At 40.3% G+C, this 27,356-nt stretch overlaps 3 protein-coding genes across 16 annotated transcripts in view; 1 reads left to right on the top strand and 2 right to left on the bottom strand.

The window, feature by feature from the left end:
- The window catches only part of TECPR2 (tectonin beta-propeller repeat containing 2), a 41,914-nt gene extending 34,227 nt beyond the window's left edge, over positions 1 to 7,687 (bottom strand). For 6 of the 10 annotated variants that reach the window (XR_013774576.1, XM_079308233.1, XM_079308237.1 and 3 more), the window contains exons 1-5: positions 7,558 to 7,687; positions 2,552 to 2,836; positions 2,310 to 2,438; positions 1,761 to 1,892; positions 694 to 851 (exon numbers count right to left, since the gene is read on the bottom strand). Coding sequence is in view for 9 of the 10 variants with exons in the window: in XM_079308233.1 (XP_079164359.1) it covers positions 694 to 851; positions 1,761 to 1,892; positions 2,310 to 2,438; positions 2,552 to 2,785 (653 nt within the window). In the remaining variant the exon portion in view is untranslated. Of the gene's footprint in view, positions 1 to 693; positions 852 to 1,760; positions 1,893 to 2,309; positions 2,439 to 2,551; positions 2,837 to 5,831; positions 5,976 to 7,180; positions 7,370 to 7,557 lie in introns of those variants that run through there. The other 4 variants (XM_079308234.1, XM_079308238.1, XM_079308235.1 and 1 more) reach the window with 3 other exon arrangements.
- Positions 7,599 to 25,420, top strand: CINP (cyclin dependent kinase 2 interacting protein). Of its 3 annotated transcripts, XR_013774577.1 has the most exons (6): positions 7,754 to 8,193; positions 8,925 to 9,093; positions 10,281 to 10,407; positions 11,909 to 12,038; positions 13,479 to 13,756; positions 25,328 to 25,420. XR_013774577.1 is itself a non-coding variant. In XM_079308246.1 (5 exons), the coding sequence occupies exons 1-5, from the start codon at positions 7,718 to 7,720 to the stop codon at positions 13,679 to 13,681; spliced, it is 636 nt and encodes a 211-aa protein (XP_079164372.1). In that variant the 5' UTR covers positions 7,599 to 7,717; the 3' UTR covers positions 13,682 to 13,814. The 3 variants fall into 3 exon arrangements, 2 of the variants coding, with proteins under 2 accessions (XP_079164372.1, XP_079164371.1); XM_079308246.1 differs by lacking the exons at positions 7,754 to 8,193; positions 25,328 to 25,420 and adding an exon at positions 7,599 to 7,724 and having other exon boundaries at positions 13,479 to 13,814; XM_079308245.1 differs by lacking the exon at positions 25,328 to 25,420 and having other exon boundaries at positions 13,479 to 13,814.
- Positions 16,510 to 27,326, bottom strand: ZNF839 (zinc finger protein 839). 3 transcript variants are annotated; one of them, XM_079308244.1, is made up of 8 exons: positions 26,604 to 27,326; positions 24,821 to 25,726; positions 22,840 to 23,091; positions 22,029 to 22,121; positions 21,553 to 21,705; positions 20,370 to 20,459; positions 19,523 to 19,661; positions 16,510 to 17,874 (listed from the first exon to the last, which is right to left on the bottom strand). In XM_079308244.1, the coding sequence occupies exons 1-8, from the start codon at positions 27,144 to 27,146 to the stop codon at positions 16,901 to 16,903; spliced, it is 3,150 nt and encodes a 1,049-aa protein (XP_079164370.1). In that variant the 5' UTR covers positions 27,147 to 27,326; the 3' UTR covers positions 16,510 to 16,900. The 3 variants fall into 3 exon arrangements, with proteins under 3 accessions (XP_079164370.1, XP_079164369.1, XP_079164368.1); XM_079308243.1 differs by having other exon boundaries at positions 20,319 to 20,459; positions 24,821 to 25,723; positions 26,604 to 27,316; XM_079308242.1 differs by having other exon boundaries at positions 20,319 to 20,459; positions 26,604 to 27,315.
- Positions 27,327 to 27,356: the final 30 nt, after the last annotated feature.

Raw genomic sequence — 27,356 nt, 5'->3', positions numbered from 1 at the left:
TCATTTCTCATACACAGAAACACCATTACTATCATCAAGAAAACCCTTCACATATAAGACAGACCTTGGTACTCCACTTACTATTTATATCCCTGAAAAATACATCCTAAACCCTCTTTCAAGGGTAAATGTCCTCTCCTTAGAGATAGAGTCAGTCATGCTGCTCTACGACCGGGTTCCCTCTTCCTGACCCAAAAGGGATTACATAAGAGAAGATGTCAAAGCCACACAAGAGCTCTCTAGCCTTCATCTCAAATTTAAGTGGTTACTATACATTCTCCCTATTAACTCACTTCAGGGTATAAGAAAAATACAGGGATGATGACTTGCTTTTTGCAGCCAATGTTACACCACCTATTAACAGACTTGATTACAATGTTTGCTCACTCACAGAAAACAAAGAGGGACTGCAGAGGAAGTTTGGCAGTGTTTTCAGTTTAAACAATGAGAAAACATCTTAAATATTTCTGCTTAATAGTGCCTTGAAAATATGATCGTGACATACTTGCAAACAAATACTTTCTAAATAGGTATCATTGTCATTTCATGTTCGATCACACACAGCTATTGTAACTAGCTTTTTATGAGCAGACTGCTGTGTTATATTAATTTCATTGCCTAGATCACTCTGTAATTCACTTTGAAATGCAAGAATTAATAGATGAGGCTGCATCAGGATTTTATGAGGGTTACTTTTTTCTGGGCTGTGTTCCAACTTGGTTGACGGATTTCTCCTCTGTGTAGAAAAGCAGAGTCCGCTGTAAAGTGGAGACAAGCAGCACCTTCTGGTTGTAATCCAACTGGACAATCGAAGATGGCTCTTCCAATACAAGGCTGGAGTTGCAAACACCCTTTCAAAGACACACACAATTCACAAGAGTCAAACCCTCCTAAAAATACAAGGTAGTAACTAACACCTCAAAGAAATTTATAAGCCCAAGAGGAAAAACAAAGCAAACAAAAAGCTTTTGAACTCCTGTTGCATGAAATTCACTTAATGAATATGGACTTAATTTACATAGGCAAGAGGGGAGTTAGATTGTGTGTGACACACTATGAGATGTAGTTTCTCTTGGAATATTAGCTGACACATTCCTTTTGAAACCAACAGAAACTTTAGAAGGATGCATTTTCTTCCTTCTTCCCCACTGTCAGCTCATACATTGCTGAGACAGTCATTACTTTTGGTGATTTCTGTCAAACCAGACTGAGGGACAGTCAAAGATAAATCAGGACACATGTTGTTTAAACTTTCATTTCATTTAGAAATTCAAGTTAGCATTAATTTTGTTGCCATCTCAGGTCTGTCTTAACTTACAAGATGTGAGAAAATTTCAATTTACTGGTAATATGCTAGTCAGCCAGCAGCACCCAAATATTATACACTCTAGACTGAGATGCTGAACAGTTCTGGGAGAAGTACTTCACCAATAGAGCCACATCAGTAAAAAACACCCCTTTCAAACAAAAGAGAAAGCACTGGCTGAAAGCTTTTTGATAGTAATTTCATGAAAAATAAGAAAGACCACTATTTCTTTTAAAATTCATTACTTTTTAAAAAAAGATAAGGCAGCTGTGAAGGATATCCAATGGTTGCCTTGCTGGGTGTGCACACACTGGGCCAAGCATACATATACCAATGAAGTCATCCAACCAAATATATAACACTGAGCAATTAGGTAACTGCTAAATATTTAAACACACAAGCATCCTTTCAGAAAGTGCAAATGTGAATTAAGGTCCCTATAACAACTGCTCACCTGGTCTAGATCCAGTGCAGAGTAGACAATTTTTCCTTTGTCATCTCCAGAGAATAATTTCATTCCATTGGGACTCCAAGCTAAAGCTGTAATGCTACTTTTGTGGATGCCAGCAACATCAAATCTGCGAAGCTGTGAAACAATAACAAAGCAATAGAAGAATGAGCTGAAGAGAAAATGGATGCACAAAGCCTATCAGTGACTCTTAACTGGTTTAACTGGAGATCAGGTAAAAAAGTGTAGGCCCTTCTAAAGTTTCTTTAGCACAAAAACCTCATAACAATTCAAATTCCCCTCCACCAAAGAGATCAGCCAAATATTACATGAGAAATCTGTCAGAAACATATTTGATTAAATCTATCTTTGTAATGCAAAGCATGCTTTAATATTATTGTTTTAAAGCTTAACATACGAAGCCTAAAACATATTCACAGCTATTTCATCAGGCAAGACTGGCTGGGTTTCAGTCTTACAAAGAATCACAGTAACATTCTACTAGAACTGGCCATACTAGACATCACAGAGATTAAGGCAAATGAAAACATTTACCTGTTTGTTCCTTCCAGGTAACGAAGACACAAGCTGGAAAACTGCAACACGACCTGAGGCTGTACCAACAGCAACCAGATCATCAAAACAACTCAACAGCTTCACAAAAGTTATAGATTCACACCTCCCCTGTTGAAACAAATCATAAAAAGAACTCACAAGTTAACGAGACACCAAAAGAAAGCTCAGTTCCGAGCAACTCAGCTTCGTCAGAAGAGACAACAGTAAAAGTTAGTATTTACCTCAAAATTATATTTTTTCATCTGGTTTAAATGTCTGCAGTAGAGATAAAGCATTCCAATGCTGCTCCCCACAGCAATGTAGTCTCCATTGGTATCCAGTGCTGTGAGGTACACCACAATAGAGCGAAAGCCTTTCTGGATCTTTGTAGGAATGGCATTGAGGAGATAATACAAGGGACAAAATTCCTTAAATATAACTGGTGAAGCCACAGATGCCATAGCAAGGATTTGCATCAGCAATTTCAAGGCTGAAATAAACACATCTACATGACCACATATGGAAATCTGAAAGACAAAAGTAAAAAAGATGTCATTAACTTGTGTGGAGAGAGCAAAAGGTTAACAGCCACAATTTAGCAAAAAAGAAGAAAAAATCGTTTGCATGAAGAAAAATCAAGTTGAACTCTTGTAGTGAATGCAACCTATTCTTAGAAGAAACTTTCTTACCAAAAAGTGTATTCCTTAAGTTCAGCTAACATATAAGAATGTATGGCAACCACCAAATACGGGATAACCACTTTTACCTGCATCTGTAAACTTGTCAAAGTTGAGTGGAAATGCAATGCTTCTTTTCACCTGCCTAGTGAAAAAAAAAACCATAAGGACCCTGACACTGAACAATCCATGTGATGTATTTCTTCATCTTTCTGCAGCCTCTACCCTCAGTCCAACCAGTACCCAAAACATGAGATATTCACTCAGTGCTGTAAGATCAAAACAACAGACTGGCATTTGTCCTCCACTCCTTAATTCCCCACAGCCCAAGAAAAATGCAGCTCTGCTATACATTCAAATAACAAACAAAAAATTAGAATAATGTGGGAAGAAAGGAGAGAGTAAAAACTAAAAAACTCCTATTTTGACAGACAGGAAAACATCCATGTAGCAAGTGAATTTAGAAAGATAAGTAGCAAACAGGAAAAAAAGGACCATATGTCCAGGTTTCCTTTAATGGATAAGAAAATATTTTCATGCTTTAGAGCAATACTGTAAATATACTTAGGAGAAAATATCTAAGAACAGAAATAAAGAGTCTGTTTGCCTTCTCCAAGAAAAACAATGTAGTCAGAGCTCATCACAGTAATAACATACTGTCACCTTCAGAAAAAGCTGATCATGAGAAATGTAAAAATATTTAAAAAACTTAATTAAACCCAGTAATTTTTCTCATCTCTACGGCCTTGACAAGAACATTTTGCAGCAGTAGCTGCTGCTTCTCCTCATGGGTGACTTTGAAACATGGAAAAGGAATTTTATTTTGCCATGAGCAATCTGATTAAACAGAATGGCATCGAGTCTTGAAGTTTTTCAAGACAAGAATTTTGGATATCTGTAGACAGGAAAGTTTTTTATGGTTAAGATTTTTTTTTTTTTTTTAATTTTAAGCAGAATTAGAACTTCCTTAGAGACACAAAAAACAAAAATCTGCCACTTGAAGTTAGAAATGCTTCTAAATGCTCACAATTACTCTGTGAAGTACTTCTGCTGCAAGTAGTGATATGTCCTATTGTCCCTAGATTTTAATTCACTAAGGATGGAAAATGCTTTTTGTTTAGCAGCTTCATACATTGATGGCAGTGTGTAACAACTAAATTTAAAAAAAAATATGCTGCTCTAGTTTAATAGCCCTGTTACTGGGAAAAGCTCTGGTGCCTCAATTTTCCAGCTATTTCAGTTATTGTGAAAGAGCATTCAGCACACACACTTTGTGTCCTGCAACACTTGCTGTCAATATAAAATTCCACTAAGTCCAAAGAGAGTGTTTCCATGACATTGCCCATGCATGACATAAACAAAACTACAGGAAAAAAGACTGGTTATTGGACTTTATATTTTATCTGCTACAAAACCTGCAAATAATTACTAGCACCAGTTGCTAGATGTTCCTAATTGTGGTAAATTTTACTGCTTGCTAGAGTTTACAAATCGATTCCACTCTCCTGCAATGTTTACAACCTGTCATGATGTATTTCATGAAATATCATAAAGACCAGCTGATATATGTGTCCAAACTATTTCTAAATGAAGAGTTCCTTTTCAGAGTGCTTCCTAACTTAGATAATCCTGGTGCATCATGACATTTCCACAATATTTTCACAAACCATCCATTTCCTTTCCCATATTTTAAGTCTCCTACCCTTTCCTTCAGCATTTACTACTTTCTATCTAAAGTCAACTAAATATAAAAAGAATCCATTGCTAAAGTCTCATTTGCTGTTCTAAATGTGCTGGTTTGCCACTTCAGTAATTTTACTAGTCAATGGTATTTTTTTCTTTTCTCTAGTAAAATGAAATCCAGTCTTTGTCCTGAGTCACATTTACTAATCTTCCTCAGTCTAACCTCAACTTCTACCACTACTTCTACCCAGCTACTGCCTCATGAATTTCACATATTTTGGTTTTTAAGTTCCCTTTGTGACTCTTGCAATTTACATCTGTCAGCATTCAAAGCTGCTCTTGTAGCTGGAACCATCTCACACTCCTCAGTTATCAGAGGATCTTCCAAGCCCTCAGAATTCATCCTCTTAGTTTCCATCACTTACTCTTCCAGCTCAACTAAACCATTAAAAACAGAGTAACTGATTACCAGCTATGGAAATGTGCAAATTTGTATTATCTAGAAAAAGACTTTTCCTCTTGCCTCTGCAATAACCCTATCTACCTGATCCATATTTTGGAAGTTTACATTTAATTTTTAAAAAGAGAAAAAAGGAAAGTAGATAAGGTTTTTTCTTTCTACCCACAAAAAAACATGAGAGGAATTATTTCTTGTCACATACTAAGTTAAATTTTAAAAATGTGCTGTTAGTAAAGGTTTCCACTCTTCGTAAAATTTATATATAATACCTGATTATTAGTAGTAAAAAAATCCCAAGATTTTATTCTCTATAAGCCATTCATCCTGCACAATCAAAAAAGGAAAAATTATATAAAATTATAATTTCTTGACATTGTACACAATGTCAAAACCACATAAGTTCCATCTTGAGTAGTTTACAGACTAAGAAAATATTTCTATTGATTGTGTAAAAACATATAAGTGAAAACTCAAAATCATACTTTTCTTAAAAATACTACAAATTAAGTAATTTTATCTACACTAACCAAATGTATAAGCAACTAGAAGATTTCCCATATGGCCTACACAGTCAAAACATCTGCACAAATGCCACAATTCTCTGCTTTTGAGCCTAAAGCCTTTAATATCCCTCTAATGACAGTTGTGTATCACATGTAGTCTGTAACAGCTTTAGGATTAATTGTTATCTGTTTTTCCTACCTCATTAATTAAAGGCAAAGAGTGGATATAATCTATTTTCTCAGGCAGATTTTGGAACTGGATGCATGTGTTCAGTCTGTGTCAGCCAGTTATTCTGAAGTACATAACAGTTTAGGGCAAATCAGCTTGTGCTAAGCAGCTGTCCTGCAGCAGAGATAAAGTGGAGAAAAATACCACAACAAAAACAATCACCAGAGTCCTTCCTTCTCAACTCTCAGACCTCACAAGCTCTTAAACACTGAATTCAAGGCCATGCTTTGAAAAGTACCTTTTAAAATGTTTTTCTGGTTTTAGAAACAGGAGTAAGGTTCAATGCTGCCTAACAGAGGCAACTAAAATGAGAGATAATCCTGTGGCTCAGCAAGCAGGCAGTGGCTAAAGGTTCAGTGCCAGGATATGCCACAGATAGACTGCAGGAAACTAAAGCTGTCACTGCATTTCTCTGAGCCCAAGGGTCCTGTTTGCACTAGCAGGACAACAGCTCCGTTTTTTTAGTTTTAAATCACTGACATTAAAACTTACATCTAAGTTCTTTCAGAGCACAGACAAACTCCCATATGACCACAGCTAAACACAACAGTCTCTGTTCTCAGCTAGATCCTGCCAACTAAAAAGGAAAGCGGTTTTCTTTTCTAATACTTCTCACACATTCAGCCCCAGAGCAGGCGACCCCAACACAAACACATCTCCAGAGCTCTTCACAGCAGAATGCAGCCAGGCAGAGCAGAGAACACAAACACACACCCCACCAAAGGAGCTCTGCTGCCATGTGTCCTGCACACAGGCAAACGGCCAGCTGGCACAAAGCTCATGGTTACCTGATTAAAACACACTTGGCTTTACACAATTCATGAAATGTTGCAATTTTTGCTCAAATGTTTGGTGTTTTTTTTCTCTGTGACATAATAAAAAAAATTACAAAACAAAATAATCTAGCTGAAAGAGGTAGAAAGGGTAGCAAAGGAGAACCTACAGTCACTTAATATCCTCATAGACATGGGAAAACTCAGCTGTATCATGCTGATAGTCTTGTGACACCTTACGAAACCTTCACAGAATCCTAGAATGATTTGGGTTGGAAGGGACCCTAAAGAGTATCCAGTTCCAACCTTCCTGCCATGGGCAGGGCCACCTTCCAGTAGACCAGGTTCCTCAAAGTCCCATCCAAGCTCGCCATGAACACTTCCAAGGGTGGAGTATCCACAGCTTCTCTGGGCAACCTGTTTCATCTGTCACAGCGAAGAATTTACTCCTACTATCTAACATAAACCTGCCCTTCTTTCACTTTGAAGTCATTCCTCTCTCCCTTCCTCAAATGTATTTCTTAAATATATTCTATTGACACATACTCAGGTGTTTCAAACCGCTCCTTTCCCACAGGTGCCCTCTCGCCCCGGAGTGGCTGCAGCCCCTGACAGAGAAGGGCAGAGCGAGTGGCTCCCGGCCGGACACCCGCGGGGCTGCCTCGCCTTCCCGCCGGCTTTACCTCGGCTTACGCCGGATTTACCGCCCAGACCCAGAGCCGGGGCAAGGGGAGGGAGATGCGGCCCGTCCAGCCGCTCCGCGAGCGGGAACAGCGGCCGAGCCCCGCCGGAGCCCGGAGCCCTCACCCCTCACCGAGCGCCGCCCGCGCCCCGGGAGCGCCGCCCGCGGCAGGCCCCGCCCGGGGACGGGAGCGGGACCGGGCCGGCCCTGAGGGTCCCCCCGGCTCCGCGGCTGCACTCACCGCTCCGGGGCGCGGGCGGCGGCTCCGGGAGGGCGGCGGGGAGCGGCGTCACCGAGCCCCGAGGCGGCGGAGCGGCGGCGGCCCCGGTGCCTGCGCCGCTCGGGGGCCGGGCTGGGCGGGGCCGGACGTGAGCGCACTTCCGCGGGGCGGCGGGGTCGCCATGGCGGGTGAGTGAGGGGGGAGCGGAGGGAGCGAGCGGGGGAGCAGCCAGAGGCGGGGTCCCGGCGTTGTCTCAGCAAGCTAACGAGGTTTAACGTGCCCGTGGTGCTCAGGCAGCCCTCTGGGCTGATGCTGTCACACCCCGGCGTGCACCGTGTCCGGCGCCTCGCTCGTGCCCCGGGTGGAGCGGGCCCCTCCCATGTGTTTTACCACATCTCTGTAGTAAAGGGTGGGTGTCAAGAGAATTGAGCCAGGCTCTTCTCGGTGGTGCCAACCAGCCGGACTAGAGGCAACGGGCAGAGAGTGATGCACAGAAGTTCCACCTGAACACGAGGAAGAAGCTGGTTACTTTGCAGTGACCGAGCCCTGAAACACATGAGCCAGAGGCTGTGGATCTCCCTCACTGGAGATTCCCGAGAGCCGTGTGGCTGCAGTCCTGAGCCGTGTGCTCTGGGATGGCCCTGCTTGAGCAGGAAGGTTAGACCAGCCCCCCACTGTGTCCCTTCCCAACCTGACCCATGTTACGATTGTGTGTGGACTTTACATCTCAGGATGCGATAGACTCCTTTCAGGCATCTCTGTGGATAAAAGTTGAAGCCGGCATACATTCAGGCAGGGCGTTTGGCTTGGCTTTGAGCCCTGCTTTGGCTGCCAGGCCAAAGGATGGGGCTGCTTTGTGTGATCAGAGAACGGTTCTTACAGCTCTCTGCCCTCCAGGGAGACACCGTGGATGAGGCTTTGTGTTCAGCAGTAAAGCACCCACCACTTCAGCAGAACCCAGCCTCTCCCCAAACTCCTGCAGCTGGCATGCTGCTGTGAATTAATTCTGACATTCATGGCATGAGCACTGCATGCATGCACAGTAACTGCTGCTGTGATTTCTCTCTTGTCATGCACTGCGTTGGCATCTGACTGTCATTTGATGTCACACGACTGCTAAATCTGCCAGCACTACAAAGCCACTGCTGTCCGTGCTGCAACTTCACATCTCAGAATATGCTTGCATTTGTTTAATAACGTGGTTTTCTTGCAAATAGTAACAGATGAACAATTAGATTTCATGACCAAAGACAGTTAATGTAAATTCCATTTTACTTTAATCAATATTTACCAGTAAAGCGAGGAAATCCTTCACGCAAGTTGCTGCTGGACACTGATTTGTTTCTGTATGCTTTAAATGGCTTCAATATCTTTGTTTTCTCATACAGCAAAAAGTCCTCCTGATAGTACTCCAAGAAGGCCTGTTTTGTCTGTCAGTGCAAGAAAAATTAAAGATAATGCAGCAGACTGGCATAATTTAATGATGAAATGGGAGAGACTGAATGATAATGGATTTACTACAGCAAACAAAATAGTCAACATGAGAATCAGTGAGCAGTAAGTATGCTAATACACATGATTAAAGATAGCATAAAGATTGCTTTTATTGAGAGATTAATCTGCTTTCTTCACTAGAAAGTTCTTTTGGGAGATGGGAAAAAAACATGTCACAGTGGATAAGCTAGTTCTTAGATCAAACTCAGCAATTACATTTTTTGGTTACATGAACTATTTACATTCAAATAATGTCTCATAGAATAATGATATTTGCAAGAAATGTGAAATGTTTATTTTACATAGTCAAACATAATGTGTTTTAAATACTTATATAATGTACCAAGTTCTAATTCTGTAAATCTCAGCCAATGTGAGTTGCTTTATTCTCTTGCATGTTTTACAGCGAGGTGTAAAAAATTCAAGTCAAAAGTTCAGAAGATTTTAAGAAACAATCAGTGATTTGTACAGAGAAAAAGTTTTAACAGTAATGATTTAAAACAAAACTAACAAAGAACCAACAAAAATACCATGCCACAATCACCATAAAAAAAACAAACCAAACCAAACACAAAACAAAAACCACAGAAAAATGAAAAAAAACCCTGCTGCTTTGGTAGAGCTTTTATTTTCATACCTTAACTAGCAGGGCTTTGAACAGCTTCTGCAGAATCCTGACAGCTGAACAGGGTTTGTCTGACAGAGTTTTGACAGGTACAAGCTGAGGAATATTTTACTGTAATGGTGCCAGATGTTGCTTTTTCTCTTTAGCAACTCTCTCTGTCTGGTCTAAGTTTACAGCTGGTGTGGGAAAGTCTGCCAGACAGGGCAGGTGTCTGTACATTGGCTGCTCTGGGGTCACAGATAATGTCTTGGCTTAAATTTACACAAAAGGGAGTTTGTGGTGAGGCACCAGATTGTCCTGCAGAGCAGCTGAAGCCTGGACATACCTTGTTGATGATGAGAGAACAAGCTCCAGCAGAGGGCCAAGGTAAAGAGGAAAAAAGTGTTGTCTTAACAGCTGCAAATGTTTTTTCAAGCACACATTCTAAGGTAGAGTAGTTCTGTTTTTCTCTGAAGATTATGGTGTTAATACCATTTGCTCACATGGCCAGCTATGCTTTGTGCTGTTTCTGTGTAGGAATTCTCATGAACAGCCTGTGAGTGAGAGATTTTGTAGTGTCAGACCACAAGGATTTAAAATCTGCACTGCACTTAGTTGTTTAAGTTGCCTCATGTTTCTGTTTTAGATTTCAAGACAACAAACTGGAGATAGCATGTGATAACAGTGCCATAGAACCTGAAAAGCCAACCCCAAAGTACAATGAAGAGCTGGACAATTGCTGTGCAGAATTACTGGAGATTTTAAAGCATATGGTAATACTAATTTTTCAGATTTACTCAATATGAATGAATTCTAAGTGTGCTCAAGTAACAAGGAAATGTCCTGAAGTATTTATTGTAGACAGAAAATTGTGATTTGCATTCATAATAATTCTTTGGCATCAAATCTAACTGACTATAAATCCAGAGTGCACCATTTGTTTGATTGATTGGTAAATTTGAAAGTTGGTTTTTCATCTTCTGTCAGCTTATAGTTCTACTCCCTCCTTTATAAAGTGATCTGGAAACAAATTGTACAAAGAATGCATTCCAAAGCTGCAGCTGTTTTCTGTTTCTCATCCTGGATATTCCCTCTGTTTAGAACAGAAGAAAAAGCAAAGCATAAAGCAGTGCTTTACCTGCCATCATATCCTTGCAGCTGTCTTTGATCAGACATAATGCAGTCATATTTTCAGCCTGCCTACCTGTATTTGCTGTGCAAATCTCCTTCTTTGGAGAGTGGAGTAAGATAATTATTATGTAACCCATCTTTTTTTCTGGATACCTTGCCAGGAACTAATGTCAGCTGTCAGTTTGAGAGGAAGCAAACATTTTTTCTGCCAGATACTGTAATTTAAAATTCGTATAAAAGTAACTTTTACAGCCTTTTGCCAAAGTGTAGGCCCATTTAAAAGCATGGTATATCTGTTTTTTTATATAGACAGGATACAGCCCTCCAGTATTTAGAAAAAGCAGGAAACTGGCTAGAGTTCCCTCAGATTTTGTTCTGTGGCGAAAAATGTCTGGGGATTTTCTTTTTTTTCCCCTGATACACTTCCATATTCAGACTACAAATGCATTGATTAAAGTTTTTACTCTACCTGAGTAACAGGAGTTCTAGCAGCCAGTGTTAGATTGGATACTAAACATAGGTACTATGACCTAATTTATTTTTCATTCCTTGGGAGTTTAGAGGTTCATAGATATATCTATGGTTTAGCTGCTTGATATTGCTTGCAAGCTTCATTTTGGTGTACATTTTCATACCCAAATGCACAAAGTCAGATGAACATGAAGGAAGTGGATGGAATGACCTATTTTTCGAAGCAAGCTGTTAGATCAGCCTAGATATATTGTCAGTAGTAGCTTGAGCTGCTTTTCTCACCTCCTGCTGAACTTTTGCAATTAAAGACATCTTGATATGGTAATGTAAGAAAATATCTTGTGCTGTAAGACTTGTGCTGTACTGGTGTGATGTTTTTCACTGGTGCTAAATTGCTGTTGGAAAAACTAGGGAGGTGAAAAAATGAGAGGGCTTTAGTATTTTTCTACATGTGGGAAACAAAAGAATGTCTAAAGCAGAGTCATATCTGCAGTGTTGAAAATTTCAGGGTGTCTCATATTAAGTCTTTATATACATTCCAGTTTTGATTCCTGTTAAGATTTAAAAAGTGTGAGTTGGAAATGTTAATATTAAGTAGTCTTCATTAATAGTGTGTTTTTAAAAAATGCTTAAGATTATAATAGCCTAATGTTCCATGTTCATAATTTTCAGACAAAAATACAACTGAAAATGGAAAAGCTTACTTCAACTACTAAAGCAATCTGTGACTTGGAAACATTCCACCACGGAGCTGGGAATTGCACAGCACCCTTCTTTCATACATGGCCCACACCATACTTCTGTAAGTAAAATATTGATTATCTTAGCTAATTACATTGTGTCATCAGCATCATCTGATTTATGATGGAAAAATAAGTCTTTTATCTGGATGTCTTGCCTGAGAGGGTGAGAGTGCTGTCTTCTTTACAATTGACTAATCAATAAACACATGAATGCACCACTTGGTTTAGAGTTACTGCTGATGACTGCCAAGCATTGTCTGACATGCAACAATTACAGCATAGAACTAAATTTGTCAGCAGCTTACAGTGTCCAGGCTGCAACAGCCACATCCTCTGCAGGCAGAGATGTATTTGCAACTTGCTGATGTTAAGCTGCAGGCTTAACTACTTGACTTGTTATTTGACACTGAAATTAAATCCTTGAATGCAAAGAGCAAGCTATACCTCAGTTAATTCTCAAGCAGCCAAAGAAAAATACTTCTGATGTCAGTGTCAATCAGGACAAGTAAAGAGCTGTTACACTCTACTGTTAGTATTCTTTTTGCATTCACTTGATGACAAAAGGTACTGCCTCCCAGCTGGTATTACCCCAGTTTTAAAACTGTCTGAATTCAAGAGAAGCCTGATTGCATGCAAACCAACTGCCTTCTTTGTGAAGTGAAAATCATACCTCTTGTGAAGCTCTGCTTCTAACTTCACTACCACAGTTTAGCAGGAATCTTATGTATTAGTCTCTGCCAGCTTAAAAGAATAAGAAAGACAAAGACAACTGCTGTCAAAACACCCATTGTGACTGAATCATTTAATGATGCTGTCTACTCCATGAAAGACTAAATCCTTCTGAAGGCAGTGATAGTTCAGGCTAAGTTAGAAGCACAAGATCAGCCTCTCTTTAAAAATACTTTGTGTGATTTTTTTAGGAACTCAAACAGTGAAAGACTACAGATACATTTTGACCCCCTTACCAGTTTTACTAACATAACTAGTTACAGTTTTTACAATAAACGCTTCAGTTCTGGTCTGTTGGGGTTTTTTTACTGTTGTTTTTCACCATTGATATTACTCATTGGTGATCATGCATTGCTGAAGTGCTGTGGCATGAGGGCATCCTTAAGCGACTCTAAAATGTGAAGCTTGTGTTGCAGGATAGCATTACCAATTTCTAAAATCAAATTTCAGTTATTTGAGGAATAGCTGTAACTGATAATTTTACATGATTCCTGAGAACCAACACCACTGCTTGTTCTATAATTAAAAGCGGACTCCTGTCAAAATTCGCAGTGTGTAAAATACAAGCCAAAGCTGAGGAATTGTTTAGAATTTTATATTCTAATGTATAAACATCATTAATGCTGAAAAAAAAATAGATGGCTAAATTTGGGGAATAGCTTATGTAAGGTAGGGTTTTTTTATGATTCACATATTACAAGTATAATTTAGTTTTTCGAGAATTGCTGAAATGTTCTGGTCAATGTGCTTGGTTTGTCAATCTGTTTCAGATGAGGTTTCTCTGAAACTGTCTGAAATGTACAAAAAGGAACTACAACTCAAGCAAACAATTGTACAAGACATTGCTCATTCTGCTGACCAAGATCTGATGATGGTGTATTTATCCTCATGGTTGTACCAGCCATACATTGACAACAGCAGCATGCTGCTGCTCGAAGCCATGCTGCTGGAAACAGGACACAGGCAGTGCTAGAACTCCAGAGGTTACATGGCTGGCTTCTAGTGATGCTTGTATGAAACTGAATTGGCATATTGCAAGGCTTACCAAGTAAGTTGATTTTTTGGTAAAACTTATTAAAAATATTTTTCTCTATTCATATTTCCTACTTTGTCTCAGCTGATTCTCCTTTTTCTGCATGGGACAATCTAGTTTTGGTTGTTAGTATCTGTTTTAAGGGCAACACAGAAGCTACAGGTAGGAAGCTAAATCCTCTATAGTCAGAAAGAGGTAAAGCACTGCTTAGTGGTCTGGGGGATTCAATGCATATAGAAACTACAGCAAAAAAAATCTTACTTCTTCTCAAGTCTGGACAGCCTAAAATACTTACATGGTCCCTTTTGCCATAGAAATTCAGTGCTTCTTGATCTTTCATGGTGGTTTTTGTTTTGCTTTTTTTTGTTTTGTTTTGTTTTTTTGGTTTTTTTGCATGAATTAACAGGACAAACATTTTTGGACTTGCTTTATAAATCAAGGAAAGGAAAGCATAAAAAAAAAGAATACAAAAGGATCCACATAGTTTGGTATGTGATTTTGAAATGCTGTTTCAGACAATAGAGTAAATTCTGGTTTGGTTTTGATTCTGGCGTTGTTGGGTACATCATCCTCAAAGAGTGATCCAAGTCTGAATCAGCACCTGGGGCAGGTTTAGTAGAACTCAGCATTCTACAGTCATTATATAATAAAGTCTTGTCCCTTTTAATTTATTTTAACAACCTTTTTTTTAAGAGATGTTTAATGAAAACATCTGTTGAATAAAACAAAACCTGCTTTAGTCAAGGCTGTATCACGTCTTGTTTGCTCTGTGTAACAGAGCTCAGTGAGTTTTTCCTTGGGTTACTGTTACTGATGTCAGGTGGTTTTGGTTTGAAGGTTGTCCCTCCCTCTGTACTGATGGAAAAACAGGGTCACTTACCTAATTAGCCCCAAGCTGAAACCTTGTAGGCTTAGTAAGGGAAATACATCAGTTTCCTCCAGTAACAGGAGAGAGACATGTATTGGAAAGTTTTCTTGAAATGTTGCTCTGTTGAACAATGAGGTTGTTTCTGGCAGCTAATAAGAGTTCTATTCTTAGCCCACAGTTCCAGCATCTAAAAAGAAATTCTGCTGTAGATAAAGGAGAGTAAAGTTAGGAACAGCTTTGTTGGGTTTTGTTATTTTTTCAGTGGAAGTGTTCCACTTAGTTTAACAGCCACCTTAATTCATCTGAGTTGGGCCAGACCTGTGTCACTATGGAAACATCTCAGTACTTCAAAAATATTTTCCAAGGAGAAAAGATTGGTTCACATATAGAATTGTTCTTATAAGATGAGAGTAGGTGTATTGTATTTCCCAGCATGGGCAAATTGATAGGGAAGGCAAAATTGAAGCAAGTTTTCATTTTTTGCACAGGTAGAAATTGTGGTTTGTTCTCATTTCCTAAGAGGAAAAAAGCTCTTCAGGAAGAGGTTTTCACATTCATAAAACCCTCTTGCTTATTGTCTGTTGTTGGGCATTGGAAGATTACTGCAAAATCAGTGCAGAGATGTTTTGTCATTCTGACTCTAAGCAGTTGATTGTTATATTTGTAGCCCTCAAATATAATTATTAGGCAATCAGTACAAAAGAGTATCATAAAGAATTGCTCACTGCAATCAAAGACTTTGAAAGACCAGCAGAACTTTGCTTTGTATGCTACTTTCACTTACAAGGTAGATCTATATCCTCTGGCAATTACAACCTCCTAAAAAAGAGGGAAAAACCCCCAAACAAATAGTAACTCAATAACTCATTAATGCAGTGTCTTTCAAAACTACTCATAAAAGGCAACAGTTTGGGTAATCAAATTGATCTTCTACTTATGCAACCAGGAAAAGAAAACACCAAAAGCCTAAGCCAACTATGTTTAAAGGGACATAATAGAGCAGTTTATTTAATCTGTAGATTGTCTTCTGTGTAGATTAAATTTTAGTGTTTTTCTTCAGTAACAATATAGTGAAAATAAATCAGTGTTCATGCTCAATTTAAGAACAACTCTCCTGTCCTTGGTAGATTTGTCCCATTGTCCCAGTGGTTGCATCTATTCAGTAATGAGGTGACACACACATTTTAAGGATATGTTACCACTATTCAGTAATGTCTGCTCATTAAATGCTGTTCTTTTTCACCTGTTAAACTTCTTGAAAGAAAAGATGGTGCCTTGGACAAGATGATGGTAGGAGGCCTCCACAAAAATATAATCTGATCCAAGGATTATATTGGAAGCATGACAAAAATTCAAGTCATTTGCCAAGTTTTCTCCCTGCCTAGAGCAACAGTCCCTTTGTATTATGATTAAACAGCAGTGTGGAGGTACTGGAAAGGTCAAAGGGTAGAACCGATAAAGGATGAAAGGGAAAAAAAAAGTTATGCTACCAGTCTAACAAAAATAGGCCATAACAGACTAAAGAAAACAATAATTTGGTACCTTGTTAAGGAAAATTAGATCACTACTTAATCCACCTGTCCATTTATATCTACATAGCTGTAGTTTTTAAAGGTGTGGCTGAACATTAGACAAGCAACTTAAATACATATCCAACTGTTCAGTACAAATCAGATCTTGCTTGAGGCTTATTTTTGTCTCCCCAGTAAATGCTTATTTCAGTAAGGATCAGCTAGACTGTCACATTGTTCCCAGAATGCATAAGTGTGGATATACTTAAACCTGCCCATTTTCCCAGGCAGATTGATGTGCATCAAGTCTAGATGCTAATGAATATCAAGATTCAAGCATTTAAAAAGCACAATAACAGTGTTTAGTAATCTCAGTGGCATAGAAAATGCACATTTTTAATATAGCTTTTATTTTACCCATATACAGCTTGCCAGTACACAGCACATCACTGCTGAACAGCAGTACAACTTACTGCATTTTGACATGGCTAGAGAGAAAAGGAATTATGTAACAAAAGGGAACAGTGCAAGTTTTAGGATTGACAAGATTTCCACTTTCCACCCATCCCCAACATATAAAGCAAATAGAACACTGTTAATTCTAGAATTTTTGGTTGCAACGCTGCTAGATTATATAAACGTAAGTTATAAAAAGTACGAGGGCATAGAAACAGTTTACAAATAACTTAAATTTCAATTATCTCAGTATTCACATTAGAAAAATATACATTCTATAATCAGTCTTTTCCAGAAGAAAGCTTATAGGTTTTTTTTTTTAATTTATGGCTCCAATTCACTTTGTGAGAGCAAAATATCTTCACTTTGGCCACCTACTTCCATTGCCAGTAGTGCTTGCACTGTTTCCAAAGGTATCCCTTCGGGTGTGCGAATGTGCATCGTAGTACCATTGGAATCAGTCACAATAACGATGCCTTCTGCCTGAGACAAAACAGCAGTGTCTGCATGAGACAAGATAAGCCCATCTGAAGTCTGAATAAAAATCTGTTCGTGTCCCTGAGACAAAAAATCATGGCTCTCATCAGAAATCTCAAAAGCTACAGTTTCATCTACAGTAACTGTATTTGGCAGCTCGTGTGCTTCCTCTGTCCCACAAGAATATTCACTCTGGTTTTTGAAAGCATTTTCCTGGCTCCCATGAGCAGACAGGGAGGCTCCCTGCAAGTTCTGGTGCGACTCAGCCTGAGCACTGTGGGGGTAGTTTATTGGCACATTTGTTGAAAAAGCTTCAAGTTCCTGTATCTCATCACTCACATCAGCATTATGGAGTTGCTCAGAACATTCTTTAATTGCAAAATTAAGGTTTTCTTCCTGCAGTTCATGATATTTGGGACTGTGAGCATTGTCTTCACTGGTTGGTGGGCCAGTGCTCTGCCTGGCCAGTGCCTGCTTTGACAGGGAGCTGTGGAGTTCAGGAGCTGCTGCTCCCCCCACTGCGCTCCCGCTCACAAAGTGTGCCTGAACCAGCCCAGCTGCTCTGACAGGCAGCACGACTTCAGTGTGCACCAGAGAAGCTTCACCTGCCACATCTGGTCCCTGTATGCTCACAGGCTGGGGATACTCTATCCTCATTTCCACAGTTTGGGAGGAGGTACCTGAATTTTCACCATCAAGTCTAACTTCTGAATCAGCAAGTGAATTGTTTTCCTCTGCTGTCTGTAATGTACTTCCAGTTGTACAGCAAGTGATATGCCTATCTTCTGAAAGCAGGATTTCTCCATTTAATGGATTAAAACCTGAAAAGAGGAAAGAAATATTGTTTTGTTGGACAATCTAATATTGCACGCCAAAAAATTGGCTTTCATCAATAATTTTGGAGGAAAAGCTAGACTACTTCCCTGCTTTGCTTCCCCCAAATTAGAAAACCTAAAACACCTTACAGGAGTTTCATAGAACTTCCCAATGAGAAAGTCACTGTAAACATATCACTATACACATATATAAATACTTAAGGAATTTTTAAATAATGATATTTTATCAAATATTTCTATATTAAGAGACCTTACATTAAGAGGCAGCATTTTTCTGTTAATCCTGTAAACAACCTGGGATGAAAGGCAAACTCAATTTTCTTCCATCTGTCATGCAGCCAGTAACATTAAAAGATAAAGACTTTACCAGGCATAAACAGGTACAGCTGCTCATCCTCATCACTTTTAGTAAGTTGATGGAAGCATTTAAATTTCTGTTTAAATTTCTATTCCTAATCAAGCTCATCCTAAACTCAGACATGTCAACAGGTTACGACATATTAATTAGCTGTGCTAAGAGCCCCAAGAGCACTTTTGTCCTGTGCCAGAAAAGGTAAAAACCATAAGAAATGCAATGTTCTACCAGTTACTGGACCTGGACCTGACCAGGGTCTGAAACCTGAAAGCAGTTGAACAATAAATACTAAGCTTCAGTAGCATGAGCTGTCAGTCTTTAATAATAAAGGTCAAAACCAACAAGTAGGTTTGGTTTTGGACTTTTTTTTTTTGTTATGAAAGATACCACTGTACAAAAAAAGGAGGCCTAACACTGCAGAGAGAACTATTTTTAACATTTTGCACTGTAGACAAGCAAACACCCTACTAGCAGGTGCAAGGAAAGCATAATTTTGAAAACTTATAGCCCAGAAGAAAATCATAGTGCAGGAAGAAGTAAGCATGATCATGCAGAGAACCTTTCAGAGAAACAAAAGCTAACAGAGGGAACCAAAATAACCACTGACTGAAAGACATGCAAAAGCCAAAAGCAAAGCCACTTACAGCAAGACCAAAACAAGGTATTTACAAAGTGGATGGTACTGATAGACATAATATACTAGAAATTTATTTTCCTTTCACTGTTACCCTGCTAATCTGAGGGGCAGCAGGATGAAACATGAAGGAATAAGAAGAAAGGCAACCACCTGCAGAGTGTGGTGCAAAATGGTGCCTCAATTCCAATACAAGATGTATTCCAATGATGGATACAGGACAGCCTACACCAGCTCTCCCTTTTCCCCAAGTTCCACAAAGCTCTGGTAATTCTGCTATTGCAGCTGGCTGGGGCCAAGAGGAAGGACATGCACTCTGCTTCCTCTTCCTCTGCTCTCCCACAGCTGACACAATGCCATGCACTCAGAGGGACAGGACAGACAGGAAGCACACAGCAGAGGACAGTACTATGCTCATAGTAGTAACTGATTATCATGCATCCAGGATTGAGCTACTACTGTCTGCATCATCTGTAACTTTTCCCTCCTCATGAGGTCTTTCCAGTTAAACAGCTGCTTTTGAAGGACCTGGGAAGCAAGTTAAGAAATGAAACTCTAAGACAAAAACCACAGTAGCTTGAAGAACAAAGATTTGTTCAGCTCCTCCATGAACAGAACAGAACTGGAAAATCTGAAGAGGTTACCATCTTTTTCAAACAGTGTACACAAATTCCCACTCTTTTCTTTCACTTCATCTTGACTGGTATAAGCATTGTTCACATTCTCTGTTATGTCTTCTAACTTGGTCCTTTTGGCTGGTGGCAACAGTTCTTCCCCTGAGCTCTGTCAATACAAGAGATTATTAACTGCTGCCCCTGTAACACTTGACAATATTGGAAAAAGATAACTATAGGAACATCATGGCAGTGAACTGATGATCCTTGAAAACAGGATTTACACTAAAGGTCTTCCTAAGAGGTAAGGATTTAAACACAGCCCTCACATTTCACCAAAACTCCAAGGGGATGAAACAGCTTTCTGCTACAGCTATAAACAGACTGAAGCTCATCAACTGACTTGTCAGAAAGAAAGAAACTGTTTTCATGCCCCTCTATCCACCACCAATTAGCACAGCAATCACTTCTCCAATGTCTGAACCTGCTGTAGGTTAGGCCATTTCCTCTAACACAGGGTGGAATCTGTGGAGCCCCCAGTTACCAGCACCTCAATGAAGTTCTTTTGTCCCTGTATCAAAGACCTCTTATACTCTGTCCTGAATGCTACCAAGTGTCTTCCCAAAGCACATACTTAGTGTGCTAGTTCATATGCCCTGCTATGACACCACAGCAGAGTCCTTTTAGTATTTTTGAACACCACAAAAGCCTTACTTTAGCAGGCCTCAGATAATACCAGCATGATTTTGTAAGGAATAATTATGCATTTTTAAAAGTTTTAATTTGTCCAAGTTTCATTGTTAATTTTCACAAAGGTGTTCCATACCTCAGCTAACCGTTTTTGTCCCAGTATGTCCACAGGCACTTGCTCACTAACCATTTTAATTACATATTGTGAATAAGAGCCTGCACATTGCATCTTCTGTTCTCCACTGAGTATTTCTGTGATTCCTAGAGATTCAGCAACCTTCAAAAACAGAAGGAAAAAAGTGAAAGTTAGCCTCTCAGATCTGAATACATAAATGCTGAAATACAGATTAGTTTTATTAAAACTGAGCTAGAACTGTCAAGACTGACAATCAGCTCAATGCAAGTATTCAGACTCCCTTGTTTTCTACTAGCCTTCACACTGACACATGACCTTCATCTGAAGGTGACTGTTAAGGCAAACTTGAAAGAATTATAGTTATATATAGAATCCAGGGATGGTTACTCATGGGAGTGTTTAATAAAGATTATTGAGGGTCTCCATCATAAAAAAAACATTTAAAATTTCCTGTTTAGAGTATCTCTGCATAGTTAAGGATTTTCCCCCCTCCTCAAGTTCCATTCCTGTGCTTCATCCTTACATAGGTGTGCTACTATCCAGCTTCTCAAGGCTAGGTTGTTCTGGGGTTTGGTTTGGTCTTGTTCTTCTTTTTTAAAGAGTGTCATTCTAAATTAAGAATGCACATGAACACAGAGGAGAAACAAGAAAGCGGTTCCATCTGTCTTTCCAGACAGAGCTCCATAAACAATGAATCTGGAGCCACTGAAATAATAGTTTGCAGTTTTATTAATGCAGTCACTACCTTTCATGTTTGCTAGTATGACTGAACTGCATAGATGCATTCAGATTGCCCTCATTTGGCAATGAAATTACTTACCTCTTTAAATCAAGGTCACTCATTTTAAATATAGATGCCCCTCCCTTCGTGATCAAACATCAGGATGTACTTTTATTAGTGGTTAATGCTAAATAAACCTTGCAGTAACATGCAGCCTCATGCTATCCTAGATATGCAAGGCAGGTATCAGCAGTGCTAAAATTGGTTTTTGTCTTCCTAGTTGTATCCACTGACATAAACTAGAATTGTAGTTTTAATATGGATTTCTTTTTTTTTCTTGGTAAATTGTTGGGACTTTTCACAACAATGTCTATTTTTGATAATTAAAAATTGTGTTGTTTTCAAATAAATTTACCTGCACAGGAAAGCTTACCAGAGAAAATTGAAAATGCAAGGCATCTAAAATAAAGCAAACAAACAAATCAATTATAGTTCCAAACAGTGTTTTATTACCTTAGCATCTTTGATTTCAACAGGCTGTTGGCAATTCACAGAATCAGAATTACTGAGGTGATCATAAGCCATTTTCTTTACCATGTTATGCAAATCTTCAAATTCCCTATACACATCTGGAAAGTAAGCTTTGGCTGGATGTCCTTTTTCCACCTAGGAATAAGATGGGGATGAAAAAGGGCTTGTTTCTCCCTCCTTATAATATAAAAAAGGATCTGTCAGTTTTGTTCTGTTCAACATTTTAGAATAGAAAACATTCAAGTCAAAAGACTATGGAATATTCAAAATGTCACTGAACCAGGCAGCAAAAAGCAAGGCTTTATGTTTTGCCCATGTAAGACTGGAGTGATGTGTGGAACATCTACATGCTGCACGATATTAATTTAGGAAATTCAATTATGTCTCTAAAGGAATTTTTGATGTATACTAATAGAGGTATCCCTAAAATAATTTAATATTCTTATGTAAAAACTCACCTTCATCAACAGAAATTCATACACTGTAACAAGCTTTGTAAGACGGGGGAGAGCCAGCTCCATTAAGTCTTCATTATCACATTGTTGTATTAGCTGTCAAAATCCAGAATGAGATTATTAGGAAAAAAGCAGCCCACATATTATGCACCCCATTTTCAGAACATAAAATATCACTGCTTTTTCTTGGAAGATATGCTTTATGTTTAGGCAGCTTTAAGAATAGATGCAAACTAACTCCAAAATGGGGTAAGATGCAAAACCTCAGAATAGTTACTACTCATGTACAGACAAAACTCAGTCCCACAAATGTTGGCAATTCATAGAAAGAACAGCAACGTCAGTAGTTTAGTAGCCATAAAGGATCTATAACACACAGAAAACAAAGAACAAGTTGTGTTACTTGGATTTTAATCCCCTTTCTATCCTCCCCCAAGACCTTCTTTGTGGGTTTGTTTTGGTTTTTTATTATTATTTCTTTTACTGTATTGGAGGAGATATGCAGTAGTAGCTAGTACCTTTCCTTCTCCAGAAAAAGTGTAACAAGATTATATCTACATGTCAAAAATCCCTTTCCAAACTGAATTCCCATGTTCCCTTTTTCCAGTGCTCTGTTGGAAGTATTTTTTACTTAAAAGATAACTTAGTGTTTTCTTCTTAGAAGCCATCTAAAGATCCTAAGTCTTAAGTAAAAAAAAAAAACCAAAATCTTTTAAAAAAATTATTCTTTGAAAATAAGTGATTTTAAAAAAGAGGGGGGGGGAAATAGGGCAGAGGAAAATACTTGAGAAGTAATTGCAGAAGAGAACCATACCTCTTTTAACCTAGCTTTTCTTCTGAATACATTGTGTTCTGCTGACACACTACTAAGTGACTTTGAAGGGGACTGACCAGGTCTGCTAATCCTTCCAGAACACCTGGATCTTCCACCCATCCTGGGTCGACCGCGTCTCTTTGGTCGTCTGGGTCTTCCAGGTCCTTTTGGTGCTACAGGTCCCTGGTGTCCTGAACTGGTTTCATTTGGTTGTTCTGCCAGCATGTGTCTGCTTTCCTCAGACTCTGAAGCCTTAATTAAAAGAAAAGGTATTTATTCACCATTTTACACAGTTTTGAGGAAGACCATTTTAGAATTAAATGTGTCATCTATGCAAACAATAAATAGCATACTGAAGAAATGCAAAGCTGGATACAAGCATAACTTGCAAAGAAAATTGTGGAATAAGACTTCTACTTCTGCAGCACATATATGCCATTATTTGCAAAGTTAGCATTTTTGAACCACAGGATGTCATATAAAATAAAAAGATTAAATAAACATAATGAAAGAAATGTTTTAAGTGGGATAAATACATTTAATATTTTTGAAGTAAAATTTATCCTCTTTAGATAAAGAGATTGTAGAAATAAAACAATTAGCAATAAAACATATTCAAAGAATAATTTGTGTTTTGTTTTAACCACATCAAACCATGAAGACTTCATAAAAAGACAAGAACTCTGACACACCGAACAGTGACAAGCCCAGTAACTAAATATCAAAATGTACTGCCCAGTTACCATATTTCAAAATCCTGTCTTCTCTAGGAACACAGCTAGGAAGCAGCTTCTGTTATAAGATCACACAGAAAATTAAAGTACCTTTTATATATTTAAGTTATAATTTCAGTGCAAAACTTTTAACTATTCAAAGCGGTGACTTCTTACTTAAACATCTTCCCTTCCAAGATAGAATTTCTAAGAATGTTCCAGCATCTTTCAAGAAATGAGTTTATAATAGTACTGAGGTGCATCAGGCTTCTTTGCATAGTCTGTACATTTGCATCCCAACATTCAGTAACTCCCTACTATACTACTGATTAGGAAAGCTCTATTAAATGGCAAATTTATGTCAGTTCTATCCAGGGATTAAATTACTAAATTAGTTCTAAATTTGACACAGGACTAGGGGTTGAGAATGGGGATCTTGATTGGCTTCCAGTCTGTATCAAACAACTACAATAATTCAGACTAAGGTATTCTGTAATTTTCTTTTTCCAGAGATGATAACTGAGTGTAGATGATGAGGGAAGGTTTGTTTGCTGCACTGGCACCTTAAGCTGTAAATTTTCACTTCCTGGGAACAACTTCACAATTACAAAGACAAGTAATAAATCTGACACCCCTACATCTAAACAAGTACTTTTTCCTAGCCAGCAGCTGCATCAGCTCTTGCTGCAAAATGTTAAGAGTCATTTCAATATTAAAAGAGAAACTTTTCTTTGAAGTGACCAGCTTAGAACATCACAGGAAAAAATTTGCAGCTGAGGCAGCTTCCACCCCAGAGACTCAAATTTCACCAGTGTTTGGTGTGCAGGGTTTCAAAGCCTCACTTTGAAAACCTGCTCTAGGAAAAGTTGCAGTGTTCCAAATAAGAGATTTTTCTGTGATGACATTATTTCAGCAACAGAAAATGAGAGAGCAGATGATGTGTTGCTGTCATGCCAAAGGCTGTAACTGAACAACAGTGTTCTTATCCAAATGCAGAGAAGAATTTCATTTATGCAGACAAGGTGAAAACTATGTCAGGAAACCCAGTAAAAAATGAACACTCAGTGAACTTTTATTTGTATGTGTCTGTTCAAGAGTACTATTGCTGCAGCACTGCAAGAGACAATTTGATTTTTAAAGGATTTCAACAGGAAGTTTGCCTAATGTGGTCTATCAGTGGATATTTCTGAATAGAACAAGACTGTGCAGCTACAGAACTGCCATTCTACTTTCCACAGAACTGACAGTTTTTCTAAGTAACACTTTACCTGTTCTCCAGCCTTTGAATCAACAGTTTCTTCCAGACCGGTAGCTAGTGCTTTTTCATTATTTAAAGTGACAGCAGTTGAATCCAAATGTGCTGGACTCATCATTTCCTCTTCCACAAAGATACTTCCATTAGGCTTATTAAGAGGTATTTTCGGAGGTGAAGACTCCAGCTCTCCATGGTCTGGATTAAGTTTATAATGTCTTGCTAATCCTCCTTTTCCTATATAAGATTTTTCACAAGTCTGACATTTAAACGTTTTGGGTTTCAGATTATAATTTGAAGAACTGAATAATGCATCCTTTCCCTTCACCTTTCCTTCTTCATCATCTTCTATACTCAGCTCAGAGTAGTCATCAGAATCAGACTGATGACCATCAGCCAAATCCTCCATTTTAATGAATTTATAATCTTTAGCTTTGTATTTGGGGGGGCGTGAAATCCGTCCAGAACGAGTTTTCACTTTCAAGGATTTCTTTAACTTGTCATCCTTTTGCTTTTTCTCAAGGCATGGTGTACTTGCTGAACTGGCTGCAGCCATGGTAGGATTTGGAGACCTTGAAGCCAATGCTGTAGCACAAATATCCCTCTGTCCATTCACCATCTCAGATGGGGGAACCTTGTCCACAGACACTGATTCATGGGATGGTAAAGGCCTCTGCATAAGCAACTGCACTGGAGACTCAGAAGAACTATGCAGGAATAGCTGCTGCTGCTCAGTTCCTGAAACAGGCTGTATCCTAATTATCTGGGGATTAATAATGCCAAGTCCTGGTATGCTAGAATTCCTACCAACTGGCTGACTCAGCGTTATAGTTTTGGACTGGATTGGTGCCAATGATGTCATTGGCCCTTCAGTTTCCTTCATCTGTCCTGGTTGAACTTGGACACAAATGGCTTCCAGCTGCTTTTGTGGAAAAAAGGAAGAGTTGCAATTACACAAATGCAGTATTAATAAATAAATACAATACTTATCAAGATAATACAGACGTGCCCTTAAAGCAAAGTGTGAAGAAACTGCTGCACATCACTACCTTTCCATATTAGTGCATCAAAGCACAGATTCCCTCCTTCAAGCTACGGGTTTTCCTGTACATTACTTTCTGCTGTGACTGCTGTTCAACTAAAGCATGTGAAGTTTGCTCTGAGGCCATGTCACAGCTTTGTTTCCTGATAGCAGACCTGTCTGGAATAGCAGAGCCAATGCCATCACCAAGGCACATTCATAACCTTCAGCAAACACCACACAAGGGAAAACTACAGTCTGCTAGGTGACACAGGCCAAATACCCAGTCCAGGACATACTACAATGTGAGTTCAGTTCACAAAAAACTTTGTGGTGATGATTCACAGAATCAGATGTTACCGTTCATCCCCCTCACATTTTCTCTGCCTCGGTTCAAATCAATCACTTCACAACCTGCACCCAAACGTGGGTTGAAAGCCCAGGTACTGTCATCTGCAAGAGGCATGCAGTAATTCCCTGTGCATCACCACTTAACCGCTACGAAACAGCTCTTCTAAGCTGCTCCTGGCTGCACGTGTTGTCAGACAGAAACAGTGACCACGGCAGCTACTAGCTACATTCAAACACGGATTTTCCTAAACCACATTGAAAGCTGTGCCTCACAGCGACGGGACGGGAGTCTACACCCGAGGGCAGGTGTGACTGAAGAGAACAGAAAAAAAAAAAAAAATACTAAAAAGGATTATACCCGCCGGAGCCGTGGCTTTCATCACCAAGGGAGCACCGCAACCTCCCTACCCCCAGCCCCCGGCGTTACCTTGTGCGGGAGGAGGCGGGCGGCCGCCGCGGCCCTGCCCTGCTGCAGGGCGACCTGCTGGGCCACGCTCTGCAGCTGCCGGGCGGCGTTCTGCATGATGCCGCCCGCGGGGCAGGGCTGCGGCGGGGGCGCGGCGGTGGCCGCCGGCTGCTGCTGCTCCTGGGCCTTGCTCACTTGCTCGATGACCCGCCGGAGCTCCGCGGGGGCCAGCGGCGCGGCGGCGGGACGGAGCGGCGGGGGCGGCCCCGGGCCCTCCAGCAGCCGCCGCTGCTCGCCGGCGCTCAGCCCCGCGCCCTCTGCCGCGCTCCCGTCCGCCCGCAGGTACAGCACGGTGCCGCTCGCCGCCCCCGCGCCGGCTTCCAGGGCGGCCAAGCTCTGCACCAGCTCCTCCGTCACCGCCAGCAGCTCCGCGCCGCTGCCCTCCTCTCGCCCCGCCGCCGCCACCGCCGCGCCGGGGGGAGCCCCGCGGGTCCCGGGGGGCTCGTCCTCAGCGGGCGGAGGGGGCGGCAGCGCCCCGGCGCCCCCCGCCCCGGGAGCCGCCATCTTGGCAGGCGCGGGCGGGCGGGCGCCGCATTGGCGGCTGCCCCGGCGGTGTCGGCGGCGCGGGCGATGCGCGGGGCACCGGCAGCGCCCGCCGCGCCCCCCGGGGCGGGGCAGCCCGGCGCCGACGGCGGCTCGCGCGGGCAAAAACCGGCGGAGGTGCGCCCGGAGCTCCTGGCCCCGGGTGGGGCTGGAGGTGGGACCCGCGGGTGG

This window comes from Erithacus rubecula (genome assembly GCF_903797595.1).
Source record: "Erithacus rubecula genome assembly, chromosome: 6".
NCBI classification, from domain to species: domain Eukaryota; kingdom Metazoa; phylum Chordata; class Aves; order Passeriformes; family Muscicapidae; genus Erithacus; species Erithacus rubecula.
The sequence above is the reverse complement of the archived record's forward strand: the minus strand, read 5'-3'. Positions and strand labels throughout refer to the sequence as shown.